General features: G+C 47.7%; 1 protein-coding gene across 2 annotated transcripts; it reads right to left on the bottom strand.

Annotated features, from left to right (window-relative positions):
• Positions 1-981: 981 nt before the first annotated feature.
• Positions 982-25068, bottom strand: LOC144149230 (E3 ubiquitin-protein ligase TRIM45-like). Of its 2 annotated transcripts, XM_077680773.1 has the most exons (6): positions 24877-25050; positions 21342-22639; positions 18806-18935; positions 15494-15614; positions 14895-15045; positions 992-1597 (listed from the first exon to the last, which is right to left on the bottom strand). In XM_077680773.1, the coding sequence occupies exons 1-6, from the start codon at positions 24897-24899 to the stop codon at positions 1452-1454; spliced, it is 1869 nt and encodes a 622-aa protein (XP_077536899.1). In that variant the 5' UTR covers positions 24900-25050; the 3' UTR covers positions 992-1451. The 2 variants fall into 2 exon arrangements, with proteins under 2 accessions (XP_077536906.1, XP_077536899.1); XM_077680780.1 differs by lacking the exon at positions 14895-15045 and having other exon boundaries at positions 982-1597; positions 24877-25068.
• Positions 25069-25521: the final 453 nt, after the last annotated feature.

Raw genomic sequence — 25521 nt, forward strand, 5'->3', positions numbered from 1 at the left:
TGCGGACGCGGAAAACGACGACGCAGGAAGGACAGCCGCCGGCAAGAGATGCTCCTCTCAGCGTCGCATCTAATAAGCAGCTTTGAACGCTGAAGTGGTGCCGTTATTACGTCAGTCTTAATCCTGACATCCAACACAACTAAATGACGACGGCGTGGACTGCCAGCAGAAGCCAAGGTATCCTGGCATAAGGACGCCTTCCACGTGGTGGTTTCTGTAACAACAGTCCCTTGCGGAAAAAAAAGAGCAAGAGAGAGAGAGAGAGAGAGAGAGAGAGGGAGAGAGAGAGAGAGAGAGAGAGAGAGAGAGAGAGAGAGAGAGAGAGAGAGAGAGAGAGAGAGAAATTGGCGCAGCTGGTACTAGTGGTGGAAGGCTGGAGAAACAGCAGAGCTGGCGGCGCCTCTATCTTCGTCGGAAACCCCGTTGTTGCACCTCACATGGATTTCCGAACTTGCCGCTGAGAGTCCTCCATGACAGGCATGCCCAGATCGTTTCGCCCGCAGGCTTTCACATCACTCCCAAAGTGAACCGGGTTAGCGCGTGCTAGAACCCGCGGCAACCGTGTTCGCGAACTCGGCGTCTGTAGCGTCAACTCGCGCGAAATCACTCACGTTCAGGCGCGAACTCACGCGAACTGGCGAGGAGAACAGCACGCCACGAACGCTGGGCAGAGTGTTCTCGAAGGTCGAGCTGGCCGACGCCGGGCGCTCCTCAAGAGGCTCACGCTCACGTGCGCTCGGTATGTTTTCTTTGTATTTCTTGCGAGCTCCTGACGTGGCTCAAGCCCACACGAAAGCGTGGGCGACGCTGGGCGCTCTTCACGAAGCGCACCCCCGCGGGCGGCCGGCTGGGCTGATTTTTCTGGTAACGCTCCACGACGGAACTAAAAGCTTAAACAGCTCTGATATTTATTCAATCAATCAATCACTCATTCAGCAGCACCCTGCAGCCGTACGTGCTCGCGCCCACATCTTAAACAACAGAATCATCCTCTGCCCTTCTTCTTTCTCTCAGCTACGCCCAACAGCATGAGCGGGGAGCGTGGAAGCATCCCTTGCGAAGAAGGAGGAGGTTTGTACCATTGTTGTTGCTGTCGATTTTTTTTTTATTTGAGCTAGACAAAGCGGGAGGGGTACCATTGACTTCTTGCTCAGAAATCCAATGGTTTATTGGGTTGTTGCGGTAGGAAACGACAATAAAAAACGTGGGAGTCTAACCTCGTCAAATATCTCATTGCGGCACACATTTACACGTTCACTCCTTTAACGGATGGCTGATATGATGAGAGATGCCACAATATAACGTGCGAACTGACCAGCTAAAATGATCGGAATTCAAAACTGAGCAAAGGCGGGTCCCTGGCACAGCTTTTTCTTACTAGCCTAATTTCGCCTTTTTTTCGTTTCGTAGACTCGTTTAAGCAGAATCTTGATGTCATTTCCCCCGTAATATCACACGGTAAACTGATACAGACGGGATGATCTTGATGAGGCGTCAGTCGTGGCGTCACTTCCGTTCAGAGATGTCCGCAGGCATGGCTTGAACGAATTCTCGGACTGGGGCTCCTGCTCACGCAAGGCACATTGGTCGTCATCACCTGAGAGGACAACAAGTTGAAGAATGAACAGCAAGAAGGACCGACAGTTTGGCGGCTCTAACCACGTAGTATCATGTATGTATGCGAAAGCAGCCTACATTCCTACTTACAGAACGTTTTTCGATGCATTACTGCGGGTATCTGTTACTTTGTGTGTATGTAAAACACTTTGCTAGACTGCAGAGCACGCACGCAGGATTCAGCATACGCAAACACATCTCCTGTGGTCGACCCTCCCGGTGCATGCGCTCGAAGTCATAGATTGATTGAGCTTTTTGACTATGGAATGATTGAGTGGAGTAGCCGTTTTATGAGGCGGTGTCCAACACACCACTACGGATACGTGTCACTGTCAGCGAGCTTGATTAGAGTTGCGGAGGACGTCTACGCCTGTGCACCTTAAAATGTAAGCGTGAAGGCATCACCATCACCATTTTCCTTCTCCCCGTTCCTACGTCAAAGAGCCCAGGCCGATCGTCCTCGTTAGACACCTGCTTAGTCTCGACGTTTTGCAGCCCTATACAATGAGTTTGGCAACATGTTAAGCAACATCAAACTCGTTGGACGTCAAGCCGCGGGCACGGTCTGACGACGTGTACCCTGCAGGTGAACGTTAAGCCTAACGACAGACCTGCGCATACACGCATCCCCCTCTCCCACAGCGCCGCTAGTAGTTTAGCTGGCCCCTTAGCAACGCTGACGTTGTTGCTAAGGCTTCACCTCAAAGCTGCGGAATCAGGGAGGTAAGGTTGAGGTGCTTTTGTACTAGAAGGGCCACATGTTCAACCTTACATGTTTTAAATAGATTCCGATACTGCGATCTGCTGACGCTATTCGCGAGGCAGGGATTTATACACTCCCCCCCCCCCCCCTTCCAACATCCCCCTAGAAGGACTTCGACACCCCCCTAAAAAGATTCCGCAACCACCAGCACCCCGCCCAAGGGTTTATACACCCCTCCCTTCCCCTCCCCCCCTCACCCCTCCCCCCCCCCCCCCCAAAGAGCCCTCAACACCGGAAGGATTTCGACACCCACCCAAATTCGTAATTCTGAATAAACCCCTGTCCGGAGGGCTGGCGTAACTTGATGAACAATGCCTTTGACGCTTGATTAACCGAAAACAATTGAGGATGGTGAGTCGGGGACATAAATGGTGTGCGAATTTGTCACTTCCTGATGTTAGAAAATCCAAGTTTGATTTCGTGATCGAAATGGCTGTTATTGTGAAGTACTACGTATTACAGCGTCATCAATGCTGCCTAGATTGAACAGCTGTTGAGTGTCATGCGGGCAAGTATTGCCTCCTTCTTTAATTTCCTGTTTAACTCCACTTACAATGTTCGCCGCAGTCTACCACTACGAATTAATTTGTATAGGTCTGATTGCAGGGTCTTAATTCAGACCCTGCAATCTTTTGACGGGCACCAAACGCGCACAGAGTATTTTTGTATTACCTTCCCATCAGATATACGGCCACTTTGAAAAATGAACTACGTATGCAATAGCAGATCACCTTGGCAATAGCGGATCACCTTGGTAACAGCGGCATTGTTATGGCCATACCGCCGCTTTTGTCCCCCGATGGCCCCGAACGCACACGATACATTTACGACAGACGTGAGTCCTGTTTATTCGGCTGGTTAAGATAACTCATAATGGGTAAATAAAGAAATATCGATTTAAATTTGGGGGGGGGAGGGAATTGGGGGGGGGGAGGGAGAGTGGATGGCCACAACGCTGAAGTATACTCCAGACTTTGGACTATAGATCATTTAATACACATCAAGGGTCATTCCGACTGTAATGTCTCCTATATTTGTGTGTTGACCTAAAACTTACGAGACGGATGCTGGTAGCATTTTAATATAGGTTGGCTTCCCTGCTAGTATTACGTTAAGATCACTGTCCTCGGACAGGTAGCAGCACGGCAGCAGCCTATCAAAATGGCGCTTGACACGGAGGTGCGCACGAAACAGTAGTTCCTTAAAATGCATCCGCTAACATCTATTGCTGAAGGCCTTGCTGAGCACTGCGAGGTGGTGGGTGTAATGTATTTCAGAAGGCGTCAAAAGGATGTGTACAACGAGCTGCGCTCTGGGCGTCCCGACAACTCTGCCACAACACCCCTTACAATTAACAGTTACAACCCCTTACAATTACGATAAGTTCATCCGTGGTGCTCGAAGGATTACGACCAAGAAACTTTATGTGAATAAAGTTATTTCTCTCTCTCTCTACGTACACAGCTGAATATCAGCTACAGTGACTTCGAAATGATATCGGGAAACCCGGTTTGCACAGCATTTGTGTGAGGTAGGTCTCTGGGACGCTTACACAACAACGAAAAAATGTCATCGAACAGAAATTTCTCCACACCAGCTTGACTACACTTTGAGGGCGGCGGTGACCATTTCCTGATCAGGAACGTCGCCGCGGATAGTGTCGCCACTACGATCCGTAATACCGAAGACAGTCTACGGACTGGCGACATGCGAATCCTCGAACAGCAAAACATTTTTGCGCCACCCACGTCACGGTGCGGGGACTGCGAAGCAGTTGCGGTGCACGCGGATAATTAATTGCTGCCGCTTGTTGGGACAGTTGTGAGCGCGGAGGATGCGCGGCTAATGTGGCCGTTACCTTTTGTGGACGCTTCCTTCCGTTTATCGACCATTGCAGCTTGTTGCCAAACCGTCTCGTCTCCCTGTTCTGGCGGACACGCGCTAAGAGGCGCGCACTCGGAGCGCGTGCCAGCAAGTGAGCAGTGTAGACGCATATTGGACCGTATGCAGTCACGGTTAGGCGCCAAAACATGCGATCTTTTTCGGAACCCAATATGTGAACAAAAATAAACAAGACGGTGCCCATTAATCTGTAATCGAATTGGGGTCCAGCGAAGCTCACCCTCATTTATACGCCCAACCCCGCCCATTCCCCCGGAGAATCAGTCGCAGTCATCCTGCTCTTCACTAACGCCACTCCTCCTCTCCTATTGAGGTGATGAGAAACCGCAGCACCTCCAGTCTAGAGTAACTGTTCCGTGCCACCCTCTGCTCGTAGACGCATATTGGACCGTATGCAGTCACGGTTAGGCGCCAAAACATGCGATCTTTTTCGGAACCCAATATGTGAACAAAAATAAACAAGACGGTGCCCATTAATCTGTAATCGAATTGGGGTCCAGCGAAGCTCACCCTCATTTATACGCCCAACCCCGCCCATTCCCCCGGAGAATCAGTCGCAGTCATCCTGCTCTTCACTAACGCCACTCCTCCTCTCCTATTGAGGTGATGAGAAACCGCAGCACCTCCAGTCTAGAGTAACTGTTCCGTGCCACCCTCTGCTCGCTAGCAGGAGGACGAGGAGAGAGGTATCACCTTTTGGTGACATTCTTTTTTTTTTATGTTGATGACGATGACGACTACGGAGACGAGAAATTCCTGCGGAAGCTATTCTAATAGATTCAGCGCAAAAAAAGCAAACAAACAAACAAAGGCGACACAATGTAGTCACGCAACGGCTAGAGAAAGAGTCCTGTAAAAGTGCCGAGTATGCGCGTGCAGATGTCTCACGCGGTAACCAACATGGGTAGGTTTGACTGACAGAGCTCGCTGAAACATGAAAAACTGCCTGTACATCTAAAGTAAAAAGTGCTCTTTGTAACGATGAAGTCACACTCACACAACATACGAGCAGCACTAAGAAAACCAGACAAAACTGCGCGTAAATATAAAACGAAAACTTCACTTTGCGAGGCAGCTTATATAACGCCTCCAGATCATACAACATGAATGCATGTCCTTAGGTCATCAAATAAAAAGTTAATGGTTTTACATTCGCACGCAGGAATAACTCGCTGTATTCTGTAGGCAGTTTTAGCATATCGTTACCGTGTTTGCGTTACCGTTTACCGTGTTACCAGAAGCATGATTTTCCGTTTACCGCTGAAAACGGTAGGGCACGTTTTAGCGCACCGTTTGCGGTTTGCGTATTCCGGCCGCCATGGAGGAAAGAATACTCCTCCATGCCGGCCGCCGAGGCGCAGGTAGCGACTTCTGATGAATTAGTCTCAAAGCAAATCACTCATAATTTTCTTGCTCATATCTATTTGCATTCGTTTAAAGTAACTTGAATATTCACTTTTGAGGTAAAGCATTCACACTAACTGTAGTTGTTTTAAGAATAGTGTAGCCATCACCTGTAGAGCTTTAAAAAGAAAACGAGTTGGTGGCGCCATCTACTGACGAGAGTTAGAATCAAGGTGAAATAGAATTTGCCCCCGCGCGAAATATTTAGGCAAGAAATTAGTAAAATATGTCGTACCAATTACTCAATAACCTACACTACCTTGCCTAGCACAAGTTTGGTGGCCTAAAAGCACTTTGCGAGCCCAGAAACCTATCTGAACTATTTGAGGCGGGCAAGGCTTAGAACCAGTAGGGACGGCCATTTTGCTGACCCATCTGAGAAAAATGGTCGATTGTCGCTTTCCTGAGCATTATTTAGCAAGAAACACGTAATAAACAGCATCAAGTAAAATTACGTTATTCGGCCGTACCAATCATAAAGCGCTGACCGCACTGCATTTGCTGTAATCAATACGCGAAGGTAAACTTCGTCTGCTCAGGAAGCTCGCTGGTGACGGTAAAGCCTGTGCCGGTAAGTTACCGTTCACGGTAACTTTCGCGCATGCGCAGTCGACTCCCGCAAACCCGATAAATGGTAACGCAAACGCGGTAACGATATGCTAAAACTCTAATATGTCTCCTGCACTAAATATTCAAACACGGCGAATAATCGCGCCATGGCACAACACTTAAAAATACCATTTAATTTAATTATCCATTTAAAATACCAATACCATTACCATTTAAAAATACCATTTAATTTAATTATCCAGCTGAAACCAAATAATAAAAACCTTCGACCCACATTCTGAGTCATTATTATTCCCGCACTTCTACCACGATACCAGTTAAACATTTTTTTTTTTGTATCGTCTCACTGAGGGATTATTAGGAAGCCTATTTCTGCCCTCTATTCAGTATTCGGAGGCCCGCATTTATAATAAGGTAAAACACTTAAAAACCGCAACGTGTTTATTCGACCAAACGGAGGGATCTAACGCGGGAATCATACCCTTGTTTTAGACCAGAAGTGGTTGTGACGAAAAGCACCTACAGAAAGGACAAGCCTTTACTTCTAAAATAGGAGCAACATCAATTTAGAGACTTCTGCGTATTTTCCTCCCGCGACGATCCGGTAAAGTTCCTGTACAACAAAAGCAGGAGGTAATCGCCTGTTTATTTACCGTCAACCTCAATGATCGATTCCGTTGAAAAAATAAAAACTAAATAAAATCACTGTTTATTGTGAAGCCCTAATCTACGCCATCTCCTTTGTAAAAAACAGCTCTTGGCAGGTGAACTCTTGGGAAGTTGAGGGTTCTTTCTTTTTTGTAATATACATTTTGCCAGCACAGCCATGCTTGTTGTCGTTATCTTTTACGCGGAATCGCTGCATGAAAGCGCTTGTGGTGGTTGGAATTATTCCAGACGCCACACAGCTTGGACGCCAAACTCGACGCCAGACCCTCACGCCTGTGAGGGTTTGGGGTCGAGACACGCTGCCAGCTTCTTGCCTTTTTTTGTTTTCATTCCTGCTGACAGGTTCTACTGAACACACCCTGCTTCCTCTTCCGTAGAAAAATCGCGCATGTGGCTCGATTCTGTGCGTTCACCTTGACGTTGACAGCTAGATCCCTCTTGTTCCACCCTTCTCTCCAAGGTCCTTCGGTGCCGATTTATTTTTGACCACCGCGTGATATCATTAACTCTTGCTTTAGCGAGGACTCCGTGCCATGGCTTAAGGAGCTCGCTCTATACTTAGCAACGTAGCACCCACGTGCCTGACGCTAGGTTTTGCCACGTGCGCTCAGAACGGAGCCAGAAATCTGCGCGCCGATGACCGGGGCGTTCACGTTGGTGAGACAGGGAACAAATGGTTCACAAATGCAACCGCTTTGGAATTCTTCTCAGCCAATCGGTGCAATTTGACTTGGTAGGATTATGGTTCTATACTAGCGGACATACGTGCTGCAATTTGTTAGAGGGAATTCGCCTTACCGCTCGAATTACAGCTATTTTCCCGAGCCGCTTGCGAAGGTCGGAGCGACTGCGGAAGCGACAGCGTCTATTCTCTTCAAAACTTGGATTGCTGGCTGCCTGCGGTAATTAACCACTGAGGTGAAAAGCGCATGTCTCTAGAGTCGCGTTAGAGGAGAAGCGTGGCAAATTTTCTTTCCAAAGATCCACCGCAAGGATTTTATTAAAGAAGAATCGTAAGAACTATGTTTCTAACATGTGTGCTGCTAATGTATGCCCACGCATGGGAACGCACACACAAAAATATTTAGCCATTCCACTCTATGAGGGTGGATGACCGACGAAGCTTTTTAGCACACGACATAGAGGTGAAGCAGAATTTCGGTATAAATTTGACGTCGTTGAACGCGGCTAGAACAAGTTTGTCAGCGGTAGCTCGGTTTTCGCGACGAAAGCGCTCAGTGAACCCCGACACAACTGCATTGCGTGACAAAACACAAACGCTGCTTGCCGCAGTCGGTGCTGTAGTCGCGAAAACGTGTAGTGTACTTGGTTGCAACCTGTACCTTACGATTTTCTTACTCTTTAACCCTATCCCTCGCTCCGCACCAATTTCCTTAGAACGAACGGGCGATTAGACCCTTTACTACACAACTGCACGACCTTGACCTTGACCGTGGCTTGACCTTGGCTGAGCTTGAAGGTCAGATTAACGCTACGAGGAACGAGCCGTTTTCTGTGTTTAACCTAGGGTAATAAGCTTCGCTTGAAATTTGTTATTCGGTTTCGTTACAAAGCGCAGTTCAAGCATAACAACGCCCTTGTGTTCCATATTTCGGCACATTCTAAGAAATTGGCCGCGTATCTGCCCGCGTCGCTGCAAATGCCGTCGAAAGACGATAGTCTTCTGCTGTCCCTGCCGCGTAACTGCGTCTCCTGTCTCGTCCGTCCACCTCTCACTCTGTTCCCCTCCCCTCTCGGTCCACCCATTGGAGGTTTCGGGAGTTCAACTTTGCCGCGTTCGCACTGCTGGTGCGCCATCTGTTGGGGCTGTTGGGACTTACTGCTCGAGCCACGAGCGCGGGGCTCGAGCGCCAGCTTTGTTTCTAGTTTGTGTTTTAAATATTGTTATCAACGCGTTGTTTTTAATTTGATCTCGCAAAAATCGAGCACACATCTAATTTTAATTAAAAGAACCCCGCAAACGCCAGTTATGTATTGACGCTCTTCTCAAATAAGCCTAATATTATCTTTTTGCTGAGCAATATTGACGAATATGGATTAGAAATGTTTTGCCTATATAAACGTCTCACTCAAGAATTCTTTCGACTCTGTAACGTTCATCTTAAGCCGGGCGGCATGGCTGGCAAGGCTGGTTCTCCTTTGCAACATATAATCCAATTCGTTTTGCACATACCTAAATATGTGGTTGCATTGTTATACAGTAGCCTCCACCTACTGGGATAGTTAATGTGATTGTTGAAGCAATTGTAAGTACGTGTATATAGCCTACCCGTAGGCATCGTGCATAGATGCTCTGTGTCCTCTGTTTGTAGTGTAATGTTTTGTGTGTATTGTCAACCAAAGTTTTTCTTAAATACATACATACATACATACATACATACATACATACATACATACGTACATACATACATACATACATACATACATACATACATACATACATACATACATACATACATACATACATACATACATACATACATACATACATACATACATACATACACACACACACACATACATACATACATACATACATACATACATACATACATACACACATACAGACAGACAGACAGACAGACAGACAGACTGACAGACAGAAAGACCAAAATTTTCGCGTTAACCCAAGCAGCCCAAGGGAGACCATCGTTTTTAAAATAGCTGTTATAAAGGCATAAATGTTCCTCTTTTCATTCGCGGAGCCGCTATGCTAACTTCCCTGTTTCGAGCGTCCGTAGAACGTGAAAAGCCCCTCGTTCTCTCAGCTCCCGGGTCGGTGTTCTCTGCACGTGCGGTGGCTGACCACATGTGTTGTCCTCTCACGCTGCCTGCCTATACTCGGTTACAACTCAAGAACGGCACCACCTCATGTAGTGTATCACTCCGCCAAAGCGCCGGATCCGTGACGTCAGTGCGCGCGCATTTTGAAAGGGGTTTGCTATGAATGCGTGATACGTCTGCCTTGTCTCACGTAGTTTGTTTGTCGTCACTGGAGTCGTTCATAAATTAAGTCCAAAAAATCACGGGAACGCAAAAGCCATGTTCAAAATATTCCCAGTAACGCCCTACTTGCGCCGCGCGGAGAAACATCCGGCTACGGTGATAAGGCACAGCGGCAACTTCCGGTGCCGTTCTTAAGTTGTCACCGAGTATACCTTCTCCCTTCGGCCACTTCGTCACCTCCGACCCTTTATATTTCGATATAAAATAGCGTATATATCCGCTGGAAAATTGTCTTCTCGGCAATGCATGCGTTTACAAGTGAAAGCAACTTTAAACAGATCGGTCTAAGCTTGTTCTTTGTAAGCTGGCTTTCCCGCATAGCGTTTTGGCCAGTTAAGCCTACCCAAAGAAAAATAGCGAAAGCGATGGCAAGAGACCACCAACGACGCTCAGGCCGCACGCGCCAAGAGTAAGCGCGATGCCCTTCCGGACCCCGAATACCGCGAGGTGGAAAACGCAGACGTCGGCGTGGCTACAATCCCTCTGAGCACTTCCTTGGCACAACGGCGCCGTTTGAACGGTACTTTGGGGCCAAAAAAGTTGGCACCGCTTGTGCGGTGTGTCATCGTTCGTGGTTTCTCGAGCACCTCACTCCCAATTCCAAAGTAACCCCCAAACAGCCATTGGCCATCCAACTTCGCAAAGTTGAATGGCACTACTTTTTGTCTTTGCTACTTTTTTCTTGTTTTTGTTGTGATCACTATCATCAGCAATACGTGTCAAAACTGGTTCTGTTATCAAAACTGAGAGTCAACCCTATTTCCTTGGCAGTAATTTCAATTTTTCCAGGAATCTAACAGCATCTTTATTGTTGCCTAAGCGCACCCAGATAGCGAAAAGCTAGCGAAAATCTCACAAAGTTATTGGCCTTAGTACACTGCACCGTACCAAGCGATGCCTGTCTAGATTGCGCAAGTTTTGAACAGCGACCGAAGCGTCTCCTCGGTATCCTTTTGATATGCTAACTTGCGCACCGCGCTTGCAGCCTGCCGGCATTTATCTCAATTTTTTCTTTTTTGTTGGCCTATCACATGACCGACTGCATAGCAGCAACAGAACTCTCTCTCTCTCTCTCTCTCTCTCTCTCTCTCTCTCTCTCTCTCTCTCTCTCTCTCTCTCTCTCTCTCTCTCTCTCTCTCTCTCTCTCTCGTGCTTGTGTGATTTATCAGAGATCATATCGGAGCAGAATTTCGTAGCTCTGTTATATTAGTGCGATGAAACCTGCATGCTGGACGCCGGATTTCGACGAAATTTTTGTCAGGGCCAGACAACGCCGGACAACGAACGGCATTGACCACTTATATAAGGGCGGATTTGTGGGTGCGCCCTAGAAAGGTGGGGGGTCTTTGTAGGGATTACGATGATATTCCACTAGACGATAATAGTACTATTTATAGTATTAACAATATTTTATTATTCAATCGTGTTTTCATATGCTCCCTGGGATTGCCAAATGGGCCCTTCTGGCCGCCGCCGAGAGATGGTTAAGATTTACTATTATTATAGCTATTATGCACATTGTTGTGTAATTATAATGTAATAAATAGGGTTGGGCGTGGATTAGAAATTTTAATTCGATTGGTTGAACAATCTATTAATAAACCAATTAGTCAGACGTGTTCATTTGTAAAATGGCTTACAAATGGGTCATTTTTGATGGTTGTTTCTATTAGATTATCGATGCTACTGAATACAGGTCATTTTATGCGATCAATGGTAACTCGCCCTTGCAGTTGCGGAGGTCGAGAAATTCGTTGACAGTTCGATCCGATGACAGGGTGTTTCTTTTCTTGTTTACAGTCATCCCGGCTGTGCTCCTCCACGCCAGAGGATGACGATGCACCCGCCTCTTTGTGCATCCCCAAGGCTATGCCTACGGCTTTTACATAGTTTCTATCACGGAATTGTCTTTGTTTTGTGGCTTTCGTTTGTGGTCCTGAACACGCAAGGACATTTTTTCACTCCAGGGAGCGAGGGAAATTATCAAGTCATGTAGGAAGAGCGCCCCCCCCCCCCCCCCCCCCCCATTTCTGATTAGCTAGGTACGTTTAAAGAAAACGAAAGAATTGTCTGCCGCTACAGTGCTGCTCGCACTTATTGCTTTACGTTCAGGGTTTAAATCGCAAAGCTGACAGCTGGCTCGGGTTGTGAATCTTACGCCCCAAATAAACTGTCCGAATAAACTCGTTTCCAGTCTGCCTCGTGCCCTTCAGTTCGCAGGTTGTAATCCACCGATGCTTTTTCTCCGGCATGGTATCTTAACGGCCGCTGTGCTACTTTCAGTAAGTAACCTATGACAATTAGAGTATTCTTTAAGCAATGTACTCCAAACCTGCATACGAACCCGAAACATTGAAACTAGCAAAGACTAATCAGTTACGAGTTGAGAGCAAGATTAGTAAAATTTTGCTGCGATTAATCTGTTGCACTCAGTGGCGGGTGCCCGCAACAGCTGAGTACTCAGGATTTCAGTTCGGGGGGAGGGGGGACCTGAAGGACAACAAAAGTAAATAAAACAAAACAAGCGAAGGAAAATGTGATTGCTGCATTGAGGTGGAGGTCAAATTTTTCTTTCCAGAAACTTATTCCGCCTTAGGGTTTTCCCCTAAATCTGGCCAATTAAAAGAAAACAAGACAACAGAAAAAGCCAAAGGTAACAATTTATACGGGTCATTCAGTGCTCTGTCTCATTTTCCAATTATTTCAATTTCTTTAGAGAAATTGAATACATACATCGAAGCCGCGTATGGCTGGTGCGTAGCGTGCGACACAAAAATAATTATCGGAAGTCATTTTTCGGTGATGAGCATGGACTTGTCTTCGCCGGTTGCTTCCTACCCCGCCTCCCTTCCCCGTCTTTTACGTAGGCCCGTAGCCAGGATCGTAGCGAAAAAGAAAAAGAAAAGAAGAACAGCAGCGGCGCATAGCTTGCCGGTGGAGTGGGAGACGCGCACATCAGCAGAGTGGGCTCGCAGCGCCGGCTCCTCGCAGCGGCCGCAGGCAAGAACTAGGCCCCTTGCGAAGGCCCTACCAACGCGCGCACGCCGCCGCTCTAGCCCGGCCGTGCTCTGATATGTTTCAACATGATGCCCTTCGCTCCGGGGACTGAGCCACTTGTTATGGGCGGCTAATAGACGCGCACATCCCCTCTGTCCCATCTTCCTCCTTGCACAAAGGGAGGGACGAGGGATTTGCTAATGCGGATAGCGTTCCCGTGACGTGACTGGGCTGAACAGCTGTCCAATCATTCTTTTTTTTTTTTTTTCAATTTATTTCAATTCAGTACTGCATTGAACAGTGAAATAAATGTGTACAAAAATGAATGTGTACTGCGTACAAAAAGGCACACAATAAGCATTTGTGCAGTGTTATATGCCGGAAGTATAACTCGTATTTGAAGTCTGGAGGAGCACCTCCTATAATACTATAAGTAATAGCAAATGATTACACAAGCAGTTATGGCAGTATTACACTCAAAGTGAATGCAAATAACATCTATGACATTCATGGTGTCGTCTTGCGAAAAAAAAGACGCCCACAGCACAGAGACGCGCAATAAAAAAAAAGAACTTGTTACAGCGGGGCTGTTATCGGCTATACGGCCTGACCAAAACTACGTGCGTCGACAGGGTGTGCAGAAAAAAGTCGCGTCGACAAAACTTAATCTTGCGGCAAAGCCAACTTTCCAATGAATTCTCTGTAGCTCTTAATCTATTGCAGGTATCTTGAAAAATAGCACGCTGAAACTGGCCGCTAGGACTACTCTATAATTACGCCGAGTTCATTTACTTGTCACACGTGGTCAGTACACAGTGAAGTTTTAGACGTTATAGAATTGATTGATTGTAGGGTTGAACGCGCCGACACAACGCAGGCGATGAGGCGCGCCGTAGTGGAGGACTCCGGATTAATTTTGCCCTCCTGGAGATCTTTAACGTGCGCCGAAATCTCGTACACACCGGCGTTTCTGCATTTCGCCTCCATCAGAAAAGCGGCCGCCGCGGCCGGGAATCGAACCCGTGTCCTCGTGCTCGGCAGCACAACGCCTTATCCACTGAGCCACTGCGGCGGGTTAGGCGTTATAGAATTCCCAGCTGCTGTCACTACGTGGCCGTCTGCGGAAAGAGTACGGTAACAAAAAACGTCTCTAACTCGTGGTTTATAGAAACTATTCCGAAACAAATTATATGACAATTAGGCGTAAGACGACTCTAACATTGCCCCGAGTTTCATCTACTTTCATGATTACGTAGTTCCCAGTGAAGTTGTAAATGTCGAATTCCCGTCTGCTGTCAAAACATGGGCTTCTACGGGAGGTAAATCAATGGACAGCCCCATCTTTGTCCGCTTTAGTATAAAACTCTAATCCGTCCAAGTTTCATTTAGCTAATTAACTAGATGTAGGCCCAATAGCAAAGGACAAACAACGTGCCTGTTTCGTGCACTTCTTGCACTGCGCCCAGCTCCGCTGGTCATCTTTCTTCATCTGGAAGGTACTGAATTTTTTTTCTTCGAATGTCAGGCTTTTACGTGCTCAAATTGCGCCTTGTTTATAAGGGACGATGTAGTGGAGGGCTACATATTAATTTTGACCACATGAGGATCGCTAACTTGCGCCGAAATCTCGACACACGGCCGTTTTCGTGTTTCGTCTCAAAAAATGGCGCCGAGGCCGGGATCGCTCGATATTGGCAGAAAAGCGACTGTCAGCGAGCAACCTTTACCTCCATTTCTTCCAGGGCATCTCTACCCGACGTCAAATTGATCGCCACGGCCAAAACTAAGCCGGCGTCAATAGAACCCAGCAGCCGAACGACGTTTCGGCCTCTTCGCTAGCGCAGAATAGCGTACGACATAAGCTAAACTTTTTCTTGTTCTGTTTGCAAAAAAATAGGAAGATATTGACTTTCGTCACGCTTTCTTTTCTTGGGCCGAGTCCCACCTGGAGTGAGTTGACGATCGCTGGGGCTCTGCGAAAGGAACCCCGGGCTTTTCCAACAGGCATCCCGTATTTCTGGCGAAGCAGCCGCAGACGCCTGCCTTTGGACACACCGCGGCTTCCGCGACCTGACCCTGAACAAGAACGGGCTCCCCTGAAAACAGCAAAAATAGCAGCGCATGGAGAACAGGCGCGCGGAATCGTAGCGGTGAGATTTTCGCAAACCAGCTCTGTCAAAGGTTTTGGCTCAAGCCGAGGGACGCGCTCGCACGCGAAAACGCTTGGCGGTGGGCAGCTTTTTTTGACTTGGCAGATATTTCAAAAACCCACGCAGACGTTCTTGTCTATAGGGTTCACTTTATGCACCTAACTAGTTCACGGCGCTGCGAAACTGCGAAACGCCTCCGAAGAAACTTTCATATTATTCCTACAAAAAACAATGTTCACTGTGTGAAAAAGGGATGGCCAAATGACTAGGTTGGGTGCGTCCCACTCCAAACTGTGATGCAGATATGTCTCTGGCGCTTCATGTATCTTCTGAAATGAAAACGTTTCGCTAAAACCTAATGCCCCCAGTATGCACACTGCACCCATGGTCTTACCAAAACAGGCTGGTCGTCGAGGGCGACTGCGAGTGCATGCTTTCCGGAGCTCTTGGCGTCGAACTCCAGCCTCAGTTGGAAAGGATCGTCCGTGGCCCGTGTGACTACTGCTGGAACAGTGCTGCAAATTAATCAAAAGCGTTTGCCCAATGGATGTGCGCATGCATTGATTTCTTCCCAAACAAACCTATTATGCGTATCGCATTCTAACCCTACGAAGAGCAGCTCTATTAGAGAAAAGGACTGACTATTATCAATCGCACAATAAATAGCGCGATTCAAACGCACAGCTTCGCAAAGACAGTAACGCCTAACTTATTTTACGTGCGTGCCAAGAATGATATACGCACACATTTAAATTAAGTCTTTATCGCCGTAATTCCGGCAGAATTCACCTTGCTTGGTAATTCCGATCGCTAAAGTCCTTTCAACCAGCGGTGGGGCGTTCTGAGTGAAACACAGTCGAGCTGCTGTTGCGACGTGAATGTCGCAGGCTGGCACCGTGGGCTACTTTGGAGACCCCAGTGCTGAGGCGCACAACCAGTAGACTACGGATTAGTTAAGAGGGTTCGGCTCAGACCTCGCAGACGATCTGTATCCTTATGGGCTCTAGCGTACTGGGCCGCCGTCCTACTTCTGATCAAAATAGAAAATGACGCATAGCCATCACGCTTTATAGAAGTACGATTCGAGGCACGATGTCAGCGCTTTTAAGTGGCAGCTTATGTAGACAGAGAATGCTGGGTATTCGTTCGCTTGGAAGTGCTGCTGCGAGTTTGACCATCCCATTTCCATAAAGAAAAACTGGCTGCGTATCTGCTCCTTCCGTTGCAAATGCCGTCAAAAGACGATAGTCTTTATCGGCTTTTGCGAAGTAAATGCCTCCCTTCGCTTTCCCGCTCACCTCTCATGTTGTTCCTCTTGCGTCGCGCTCCTCCCAAGGTAAAGACGCCAAAGGTTTGCTTAAATCATTTTAAATTTCCCGCGTTCCACTGCTCCAAACCGGGTGTCTCGATGCGAACGCTGCCGTACGGCGAAGACGCGCGTTAATCGAGGCGCCCTACTTCAACGTTTATAGAACCGCGTTTCCCTACTCCACGTGCGCTGCAAGCAGAACGTGGAACCTATCTAGTGGAACCTTGCGTAACTGTTGCCGGTTGATTTCTTAAAATGGCGCCAGAAGCTATAGTGGCGCGGGCGACAGCAGGCGACGGCAGAGTGAATTCTTTTTCTGCAGTTGATGAAGTATTTAATTTCGCAGATTCAAGCATGTTTGATTTTTTTATAAAGGAACACTGCAAATATCACTTCTGCATTAATTTGTTGTTTTATATTTGCGTAATGGCTCGTACTTCTTCAACAATGTTGACAAGTATGAACATTACACCGGACATAGACGGGTAGATTTAGCTGTGACTATATAAGACTATTGCGCAGGCATTGTTTTGCTTTGGCCGGGTGGCTGAATCGGGTCACAGACGGACAGACAGACATACAGACAGACCAAAATTTCTGGGTTTAAGTAGCCCAAGACACGAGTAGCATCCACGAAAGTATAAGTGTTCTTAAAAGGTTCTGCCTCTACACTGGTAGTTCCGTCAATTGGGATAAGTGTATTGGTTTCTGGCACGGAAGCTGGTTGTGGAAGCCACATACATTCGCAGGTATCAGCTGGGTAGACACGCCAGTGAAATACTTAGGTGTCCCCCTAGAAAATTATCGTGACAGTGATCCTTTCTGGCGCAGGCAAGCCACCGAAATCCGTGATAAAGCGGATAAGTGGGGGGGTAAGCAGTTGTCCGTGTTCGCGCGAGCGACTGTGTGTAATCTATTCTTTGTGTCAAAACTTTGGTACGTGATGCAGGTTCTGCATTGCTCGCGTGCCAATGTTCAAAGATTGCACAGGGTGTTTGCTGTCTTTATTTGGTGTTCCACTTGGGAGCGCACAAGCCGAACCAATCTGTTTAGACGAGTGCGCTGTGGGGGCCTTTCCCTGGCGCACCTTTTTCTACGCCAGGTAGTGAACCGCTTTCTTTTTTTACGTGATGTGCAAAACCCTTTTTTGCGCACCGTGTGTCAAGTGCGCCTAGGTAGAGTTTTACCCGAATTTGTTGTTACTTCTTGTGTTCGTGACGGTGGCATTCATGGCTATCTACGTGAGGTGGTACTTTCGGCAAGATTTTTATTCTCGCGGTTTTCTTTCGAATATCTGGCTACCGTGCACAGAAAAAAGCTGTATAGAGACCTTCTTGACACCACTTTGCCGACTCCTTTGTACCGATCCCTATACAGTGCAGGGCCAGGACAAGATGTGTGTCAGCGTGTGAAAAAAATGACTGTACCGCCTTATGTAAAGTCTTTTTTCTTTAAATTACACGTGGGAGTATTACCCGTTAAAACTTGGATGATTGAAAAAGGTATGTTTGTTCCCTGGGGGCCTGACTGTTTGGTTTGTAAAAAACCAGAAACAGTAGAGCACGCATTCATAGACTGTTGGGACGGGGTGTTCCTGTGGGACGTTTTGCAGAGAACACTAAAAAAGGATTTCCCGTTGGATAGCCATGGAATCAGGTTCTTGGCCGTTGAAAACTACGGCGGCGTCCCGTATGATCTTTTGATGTTGCTGGCCCTGCATAGTATATGGAAAGCTCGAATGGCAGTTCGTCATAATGATGTAGATGTGAAACCAAGCAGAGAGTTGTTCTGCCAGAGTGTGCGGGAGATCTTAGAAGTGTATAAAGCCCAACCATCTCCACCTGACTGGTTAAATGTGTTGGAAAGTGTGGCATGGCTTCGGCCTTTTTAACAAGCGCGCACTAGCAAGTGACGTGCTGATGTCTTTTCGCGCTTTGTAATTCTTTTGTTTTGTTTCGCGCCTTGTAATTCTTTTGTTCTTATTGTGTATACCGAAGACAGGCAATAAAGGGAAAAAAAAAAAAAAAGACTATCGTCTTTAATATCTCAGGTGGAACCAGCATATTTCTCTTGCAAGCAGCCCCCTCCTCCCTACGAACTGTTCTCGCATACACGCAAACTGCGAAGCCTGACAATGAGCGCGAGGCTCGCTCGTTCCTAACGCAGTCGTCTCCTGTAAACATGCAGGTCTGCATTTTTATTTCCTAGACCTGCCAGAGCACAACTCGGTCAGCTCCTCATTGTCCGGCTGCCCTCCACTGAACTTCGGCATTATTTTTTGAACCACTCATGACAGCCACATTCAACGAGCTCAAGGGCCGGTTCAGTAATTTACCCATCCCAATAACCTTCCCGCACACACATAAACAACACACAAACAATAAACATAGAGCTTACCTTTTCAACTTAGATGACGTTAACATGGCCTGAACTTGTCTTGGCTCCACGTAAACTGGGTGTCCGGAAGAGTCATGGAACTTCAAGCGCGCGGCTTTCATGGAGCCGAACCTCTTGGGGTGGGCTGCATCTGTTCAAAAGGAGCACCTCCCTTATCAACTGCTATCCCTACCCATTTATGGAAGCGAAGTATATGTGAAGGTTGTCGAGACAATACATCTCCTTTTAAAATAGCGCATTATCGGTGGTTTTATTGTAAAGTATGGCACCCTGACAAGAGGGTACAAAGTTATTTCCTTGCAACCGTGCACGCTATCCTGGATTCCTGGCAGCCTTTGTATGGTGGTATTCTTTCATAGACAAATAAAGACGCGCCACTTGAACATGCGCTATTCTTCAGAGCAAGAGGAGGAACTCCTTGTAATACCGTATTTACCCGATTCTAACGCGCCCCCGATTCTAACGCGCACCCGATTTTCCTGGCAAAAAAACCGAAAAAACTTGCACCTCCGATTGTAACGCGCACGGGACTTTGTGACCCAGACAAATGAATGCGAGAGAAACGGGCGATTTATTTCCCGAAGTAATCTCACTCATCTCACTCCTCGTCGCTCTCCGCTGACCACAACATCTCGGCCTCGGTGCCTTCAAGCGCGTTCGCGATGGCACACTTCTGAACGAACGTTCAACCATGGTCGATGGGATCATGGCCCACGCCTCGCACGCCCATCCCGAGAGCTTCTCCAGAAGTACACGCTTCAGCCGACCGCTCGTTTTGAACGCGTGGGAGCCGCTGCTGCCATTGCTGTTATCAAGCGCGCAAGTGAAACGATTTGACGATTTGTGTGAACGCCGATAGAAAAAACTAGGCGCCTAGGCTTGCTGCTATAGAATACTTGCTGCGTCCGAAAAATCGTTGCTAAAAGCTTTAGCGCCATCTTGAGATGGTGATGCCGATGGGTGCGACGAAATTTCCGCTGTTTCGGTAGTTTCGTTTTTGTATCCGATTCTAACGCGCATGTGATTTTTCGGCCTATTTTTTCGGAAAAAAAGTGCGCGTTAGAATCGGGTAAATACGGTAAGCTCTTTTTTGTTCGTATTAAAGGGCCCCTGGAATCCATTTTTTCAACTTTTTTCAGCATCTGCAACCCTCTTAGAACATGGTCAATGAAGGCTGCCAGTCCTTATACACGGCAGTCACTGAACGCCCGAGTCAAAAATCATTGCTACGCGGACTTCCAGCAATTCAGAAACTAGCACAAAAAGGTTTTTTTCCCTCTTTCTCAACGTGTTTTTTTAAGTCAAAACATTATATGTGTACGTAGGTGACGTCACACAAGCAATATCACTGCTATTGGCCGGCTTCCGTTCAGTTGCAGGAATACAAACATTTGATAGCGGCATCAAAAAATCGCAGCAAAAGCAAGGCAGAATCTAAAAAAATTGTCTGCTACGTCGACAAATCACTGTGGAAAACTGAGCGCGTTTGCATTTAGTCATGACAGAAAAAGGCGTGGAATTGTGACGACGACACAGAATAGAAAATACAGCAATGCATCGTCTGCATTTTCTATTCTGCGCCGTTGTCAATTCCGTTCCATTTCCCCATTATGAGAAAATCACGGAGTTCCGTTCTGTACCTGCAATGACTGAAGCTCCCGCAACGGTTCCATGCCCGAATGAAGAAATGTGAAAGCTATTATCGACCTCTCTGCGAGGTTACTTTAATTATTCCTTCAGCAGACTTAATTTCTTGAAAAGGTTAAGTATGTAAAGCCTATGCATTTGTTGTTCGGTGAAAGCTAGTAATACTCGTCCCATTAAACTAAGGGTAAGCACAACTGTTTGTCGCCCACTGGTGCTTTGCAGTTGAGGCCACAGCCCAACGAGGGTTTTGGTGTGCTGTAGGCTGATAAATAATCTAATGCTCAAGTAGTCAACCGTGTTTATTTATTTATTTATTTATTTATTTATTTATTTATTTATTTATTTATTTATTTATTTATTTATTTATTTATTTATTTATTTATTTATTTTACCCTCAGGGCATACAAGCATTGTAGAGGGGAGGGGCTCACATAAAAGAGCAAAAATGATGTCAGAAGCACGCGACAAGTGTTTAACCATTGTACACACAAAAAATACAGTAAAAAAAAGTAAAGCGAATGCACTAAACGCAGCCATAAACGCAGCCATAAACGTTTGAACACGTCGGTACCATACAGGGAGCGTTAACGCCGCTGAACAAACAAAAATAAATTGCAAGACTCCAAATATCTCGCGGGATTTCGTATGGGCACAGTCTGTGACAAAAGTACAATGGCCGCGAGTTTAGCCACCAAAATTACTGCGCTGGCTGGCGCCTTGGCGCTGTTGTTTTGTTTGTGAGGAATTCATCAGAACTTGGAATAGCATCTGCCATTGATACGAGTTGCAGATGCTATGCTTCCAGGGCGCAAATAAGTAAATTTTGTCAAGCGGGTAAACAAACACGTCTGTCCCTGACCTAATAAGTGTGACCAACGGAGTGACCCACCTTCAAAGGACAGTATGGCTGATAGCATCGATGGGTCTGCTTGGTACTGCACAGCACCGTACACGACGTACTCTCCCCTGTGGTCCCCCTTGTCCTTGCGGAACTTCAAGGAGAGCATCGCTGGGGCCGAAACGTCCTCCTTCTCGCTCATAGCAACGAGGGGCCGGGCACCTTTGTCAAGCACTTCCACCAGCGGCAGCACCACTTCGGGCATCGCGGGGCCAAAGTGCAGCAGCGTCTTGCCAAACTCGTGCACGCTTTTGGCCCGCGCGAGAGCAGCCTCCAGGGAGCTACTCCGAGCGCTCAGCGTCTTCTGGCCCTCCGTGTGGAAGGAAGAAATTTCGTCCAGCAACTCACGCCTCCGCGATTCAAGGGCGCGAACGTAGCCGTCGTAGAAGCTGTTCACCTCGCGCGCCACTTGGCTGGTATTGAAGGACAGAGCCTGGCTCTTCCTGAGCGTTCCGTTCACAGAGTGCTCAAGCTTGGCCATTTCGCTGTGCAGCGTGTTGAGTATAACACCGGTCTGCTCAAGTTCCTTCCCCTTCGCGGCGCTGAAGTCGCTGCTGACGTGGTCGACATGTTTGTTCAGCCTGCATGATGAACAGACCGCCTCGCGGCATGTCAGGCAGGAGGTGTTCATTCGAAGTGTCGGGTGCAAAGGGCAGGCTCCAGGTGGAGCCATCGGGAGCATGAATTCCGCGCAGCGGTTGAACCTGTCGTGGTGAGGCTCGCGCGTATCCGTCTGTCGCCGACGTCGGCCGGTGCAGCGCGACAGCAGGTCCCCGATGCACCTGTTCACGGTCGCCCCGCTCTTGGCGCACAGGGCGCAGAGCGAGAAACGCTTTCCGCGCGCAACGGGCTGTTTTAGCGCGCAACGCTGCCGGCTGCCAAGTGGGTCAGGAGCGAACCGCCTCACCAAGGCGTTTGCGGGGAGTCCGTTCTGGGCATCCGTCACGGCACTTTCACTCCGGCATGTAGGACAAATGACTACAGCGCCTCCTCCAAGTTCCCACGCATGGACATGCATTAGCTTTGTTGATTCACGCAAGCCAGCATCTTCGGCGGACGAGGGGTCGAGTGTTGGCGAGGAACAAGTACCAGCGGCTGGAATCGAGCGATTCCTTGCGCTATTTACCCTTATGGACGGAAACCGCCTCTGACGCCCAGCGAGCCTTTCTACGCCGCGCCTGCACAGAGTGTGTAAGCAAGGCAGTGCCTTTGGGTCCTGAAGCTTCTCCAGACATGCCGGGCACTGTAGATTCAGGCGGCTCGGCCGCTGAGAAGCTTTGTACTTGAACCTTTGCAAGAAGAAACAAAGGGCGGGCGTGAAATCATACATGTGTTCCGTTGTTACAAAGTTTAGACAAACAGTCTAGCCAAACATCAAACCAGTAACAGCAAAACTACAAAACAGAAACAACTTGCGCGCAAATAATCATTTGCATTTGTGTACAGATAGGTATCTCGCCTAATATATCTTTTTTTGTAACAACTTCGGGTCAATCGGCGGAAACGACAAGTAATAATTGAGATAATGATTCTTTCGTAACGACAAAAATATCGGTTAAAAGTCCTTGGATAGCAAAACATAAAGGTGTATGCTCCAAGTTAAGTAGCGGCAATTTAAGTATATCAGTACGGTAGAAATAAAACAAAATGAAGCATTAAATTGCAAACATTTTATGAATTATGACAACGGCGATGGCAGTGGAGGTTCCTTGGCCTACATACAGCGTACTTACAAACGGACAAATCTTTATTTGAAACTAGGCATGCATCATATTGTATGAAAAATAACGTCCCTTTTTGGCTCTCGCATAGTGTTGCTCCGTAGATACTCAGTAGGCATTGCAAAGCGCTGCACCAAAGCCTATAGTCACACCGTATAAGAATGAGGCAGGCACAGACGACGTAAAGTGTACAACCGAATGCCCAGTATACGTGCTATGACCCAGTCGTGACACGTATAAAACTTAAAGAAAAACATGACACTGCACGGAAAACCACCTGGACCTTAGTTCGCGCCTCGACTTATTAGCAGCTTGCATCGTTTACCCCCAAAAACTGTGGTTCTCCCAATCATTCTCCATAAAAACACCTCCAAGGTGCTGTGATATGCAATGTACGACTACACATTGATTCTCGTTGTGGCACAATTTCACGGGGATTTCCAAATTATGGCTGCACGTGTTCACTCGTGGGTGGCGTTTTCAGTCCATTCGGCAAACTTTATCATAAAAGCACCGAAATTTTTGCACCTTCTTGGTGCACTCATGGTGTATTGCAAGCACGTAAAAAAGCATAAGGCAGCAAGCTGGTTTGAGGTTAAATTGACAGCCCCGAAAGCGCTGAATAATTACTGCTCGAACGTTAATGAAGATAGTCCTAAGAAGGCTGTGCAGACGTGACCCACTATACACAAACACCGACAGCGCGCAGCATGCGATATTCATTTCTCCTGCGGTCGCCCTTACATTAGAGTGGCTGCTCGCACATTGAAAGAATCCGGGAGCAGCCACTGAACCAATATGCATGCGGAATACAAAAAATAGTCTCCGCAAGAGATTTGATCCTGCTATCTGCTATCTCATGAAGGAAGACATACTCGTGTGCGTACCACTCATAAAACTGCAAAACATAGTGCCCATCAATATCTAACCAAATGATGGTCAACATAATATGACCATCATTTGATCGAAGAATCGCAACAGTTCAAGCGGTAAATCTAAAAAGGCAGTGAGGTTCATGCTGGCCGTCACTGAAGTCATTAGTCCGCTTATATTGAGGAAAGAAATCCCTACTCCTTTCCCCGCGAGGGACACACTTCGCGCGGGGGACACACACCGCGCGAGGGATACACACCTAACACAACTGAAGAACGAATCGAGAAGGAGGATTACGTTATGTTTTTTTCTATCTGCATGGACGACAACGACGGCAAGAGGATCCAAAAATATTCCGACAAACGTGCAACTAATGCCTTCACAGTAAAATGATTCAGTGAGTCTGTTAACCACTACTAGTACGTAACTACCCCTCCTCCCATCCAAGCCTCCGCAATCTCTTAAACATTTTATTGTTAAGTATTACCAATACTAGTAAAGCAACAACCAGACGCATGGGTACATGCGGTAAAAAATGTATTTAAACGTCAAAAGGAAATATCACGAGAGGGTACGCAAAAGGGAAGGAACGTGCAGCTGGGGAAGAGGGGGCGTTCTGCGAAAAGCCATGGCGTGACAGATCTCCGCGCGAGTGCCACTTTCTCGAGCGCAGCATTGGTGAAAACCACTGCTTCCTTCCAGGCAACGTGGATGCAACGGGCTCGCTCTGAAACACGAGCGACCGATGCTCTCGATCCGCGGGGGTCGAGAGCATCGGTCGTGCGTAGAGGAGCACGGGTGCTGCCAGTAATGACGACCTTACTGAGGGGAACTCGCCTTGCGATTAAAGCACTGCCCAACCCACCATGGTTAACAGTGTTCGATGCAGCAAGCGAGGAAACAAGCGTCGCAAGGACGGTGAGGCCTCTTACTCGTTGTTCGCGGGAAGCGACATGGCGCTGCCGCTCCCGCAGTGTCACAAGCCAGCCGTCAGGAGCCACGAGCGCTGCACGTCTTCTCAAGCCTCCTCACGCACGCACAGACCGTGCGGCGGCTGGCAACAGCGCCCACGAACGTCACACTGACGGCCTCGGGTCCCAACGCCGTCAACCGGGGGCGTTGCTGGCGAAATCGCGCGCGTGCAGCCGCGGCGTCTTCTGTTCGCTAAAGCAGAAGCGCATGGCGTCGGCCAGGATGTTCCCCTCCAGGAGAGAAAGGCCATCCGGGCACGCTACGTCAGCGTTCTAAAAGTAAACGCCCCGCGACACGCGAAGAAAAACGCGTTGTGTGCAGGTGGGGTGCTCTGTTTTTATTTGTCCTGCCCTGACCCTTCCGTTCTCCGCACTCTAAGTTCTTTGTTGGCTCTCGGAAACTCGACATCTAATGAGCAAGGAAATGGGTCCAAAGAAAAGCCGGCCTGGGCTTCTTGTTCTTTCATTGGCAAACTACAGCTCCCGTGATTTGTGCGCACTTTAAAACCAGAGCCACACCAACCTAGAAGAACGAAGGGAACGGGGATTGAAGTGTTAACAAGACTAGCAGTAGCGATAAAGCGAATAATGAAAGTCTAGCTTCAC

Source organism: Haemaphysalis longicornis, unplaced genomic scaffold (assembly GCF_048455015.1).
Source record: "Haemaphysalis longicornis isolate Haplotype H1 unplaced genomic scaffold, Haemaphysalis longicornis Haplotype H1 scaffold_1, whole genome shotgun sequence".
NCBI lineage: Eukaryota > Metazoa > Arthropoda > Arachnida > Ixodida > Ixodidae > Haemaphysalis > Haemaphysalis longicornis.

Bases quoted from the DNA above. Each gene is read 5' to 3' on its own strand.
- LOC144149230 (XM_077680773.1), bottom strand. From the start codon at position 24,899: ATGTCGCTTCCCGCGAACAACGA. The intron at 22,640-24,876 runs GTAAGAGGCCTC...CTTCTTGCAAAG, and splicing joins TCGCTTCCCGCGAACAACGA to GTTCAAGTACAAAGCTTCTC. The intron at 18,936-21,341 runs GTGGGTCACTCC...CCTTTTGAACAG, and splicing joins AGCCATACTGTCCTTTGAAG to ATGCAGCCCACCCCAAGAGG.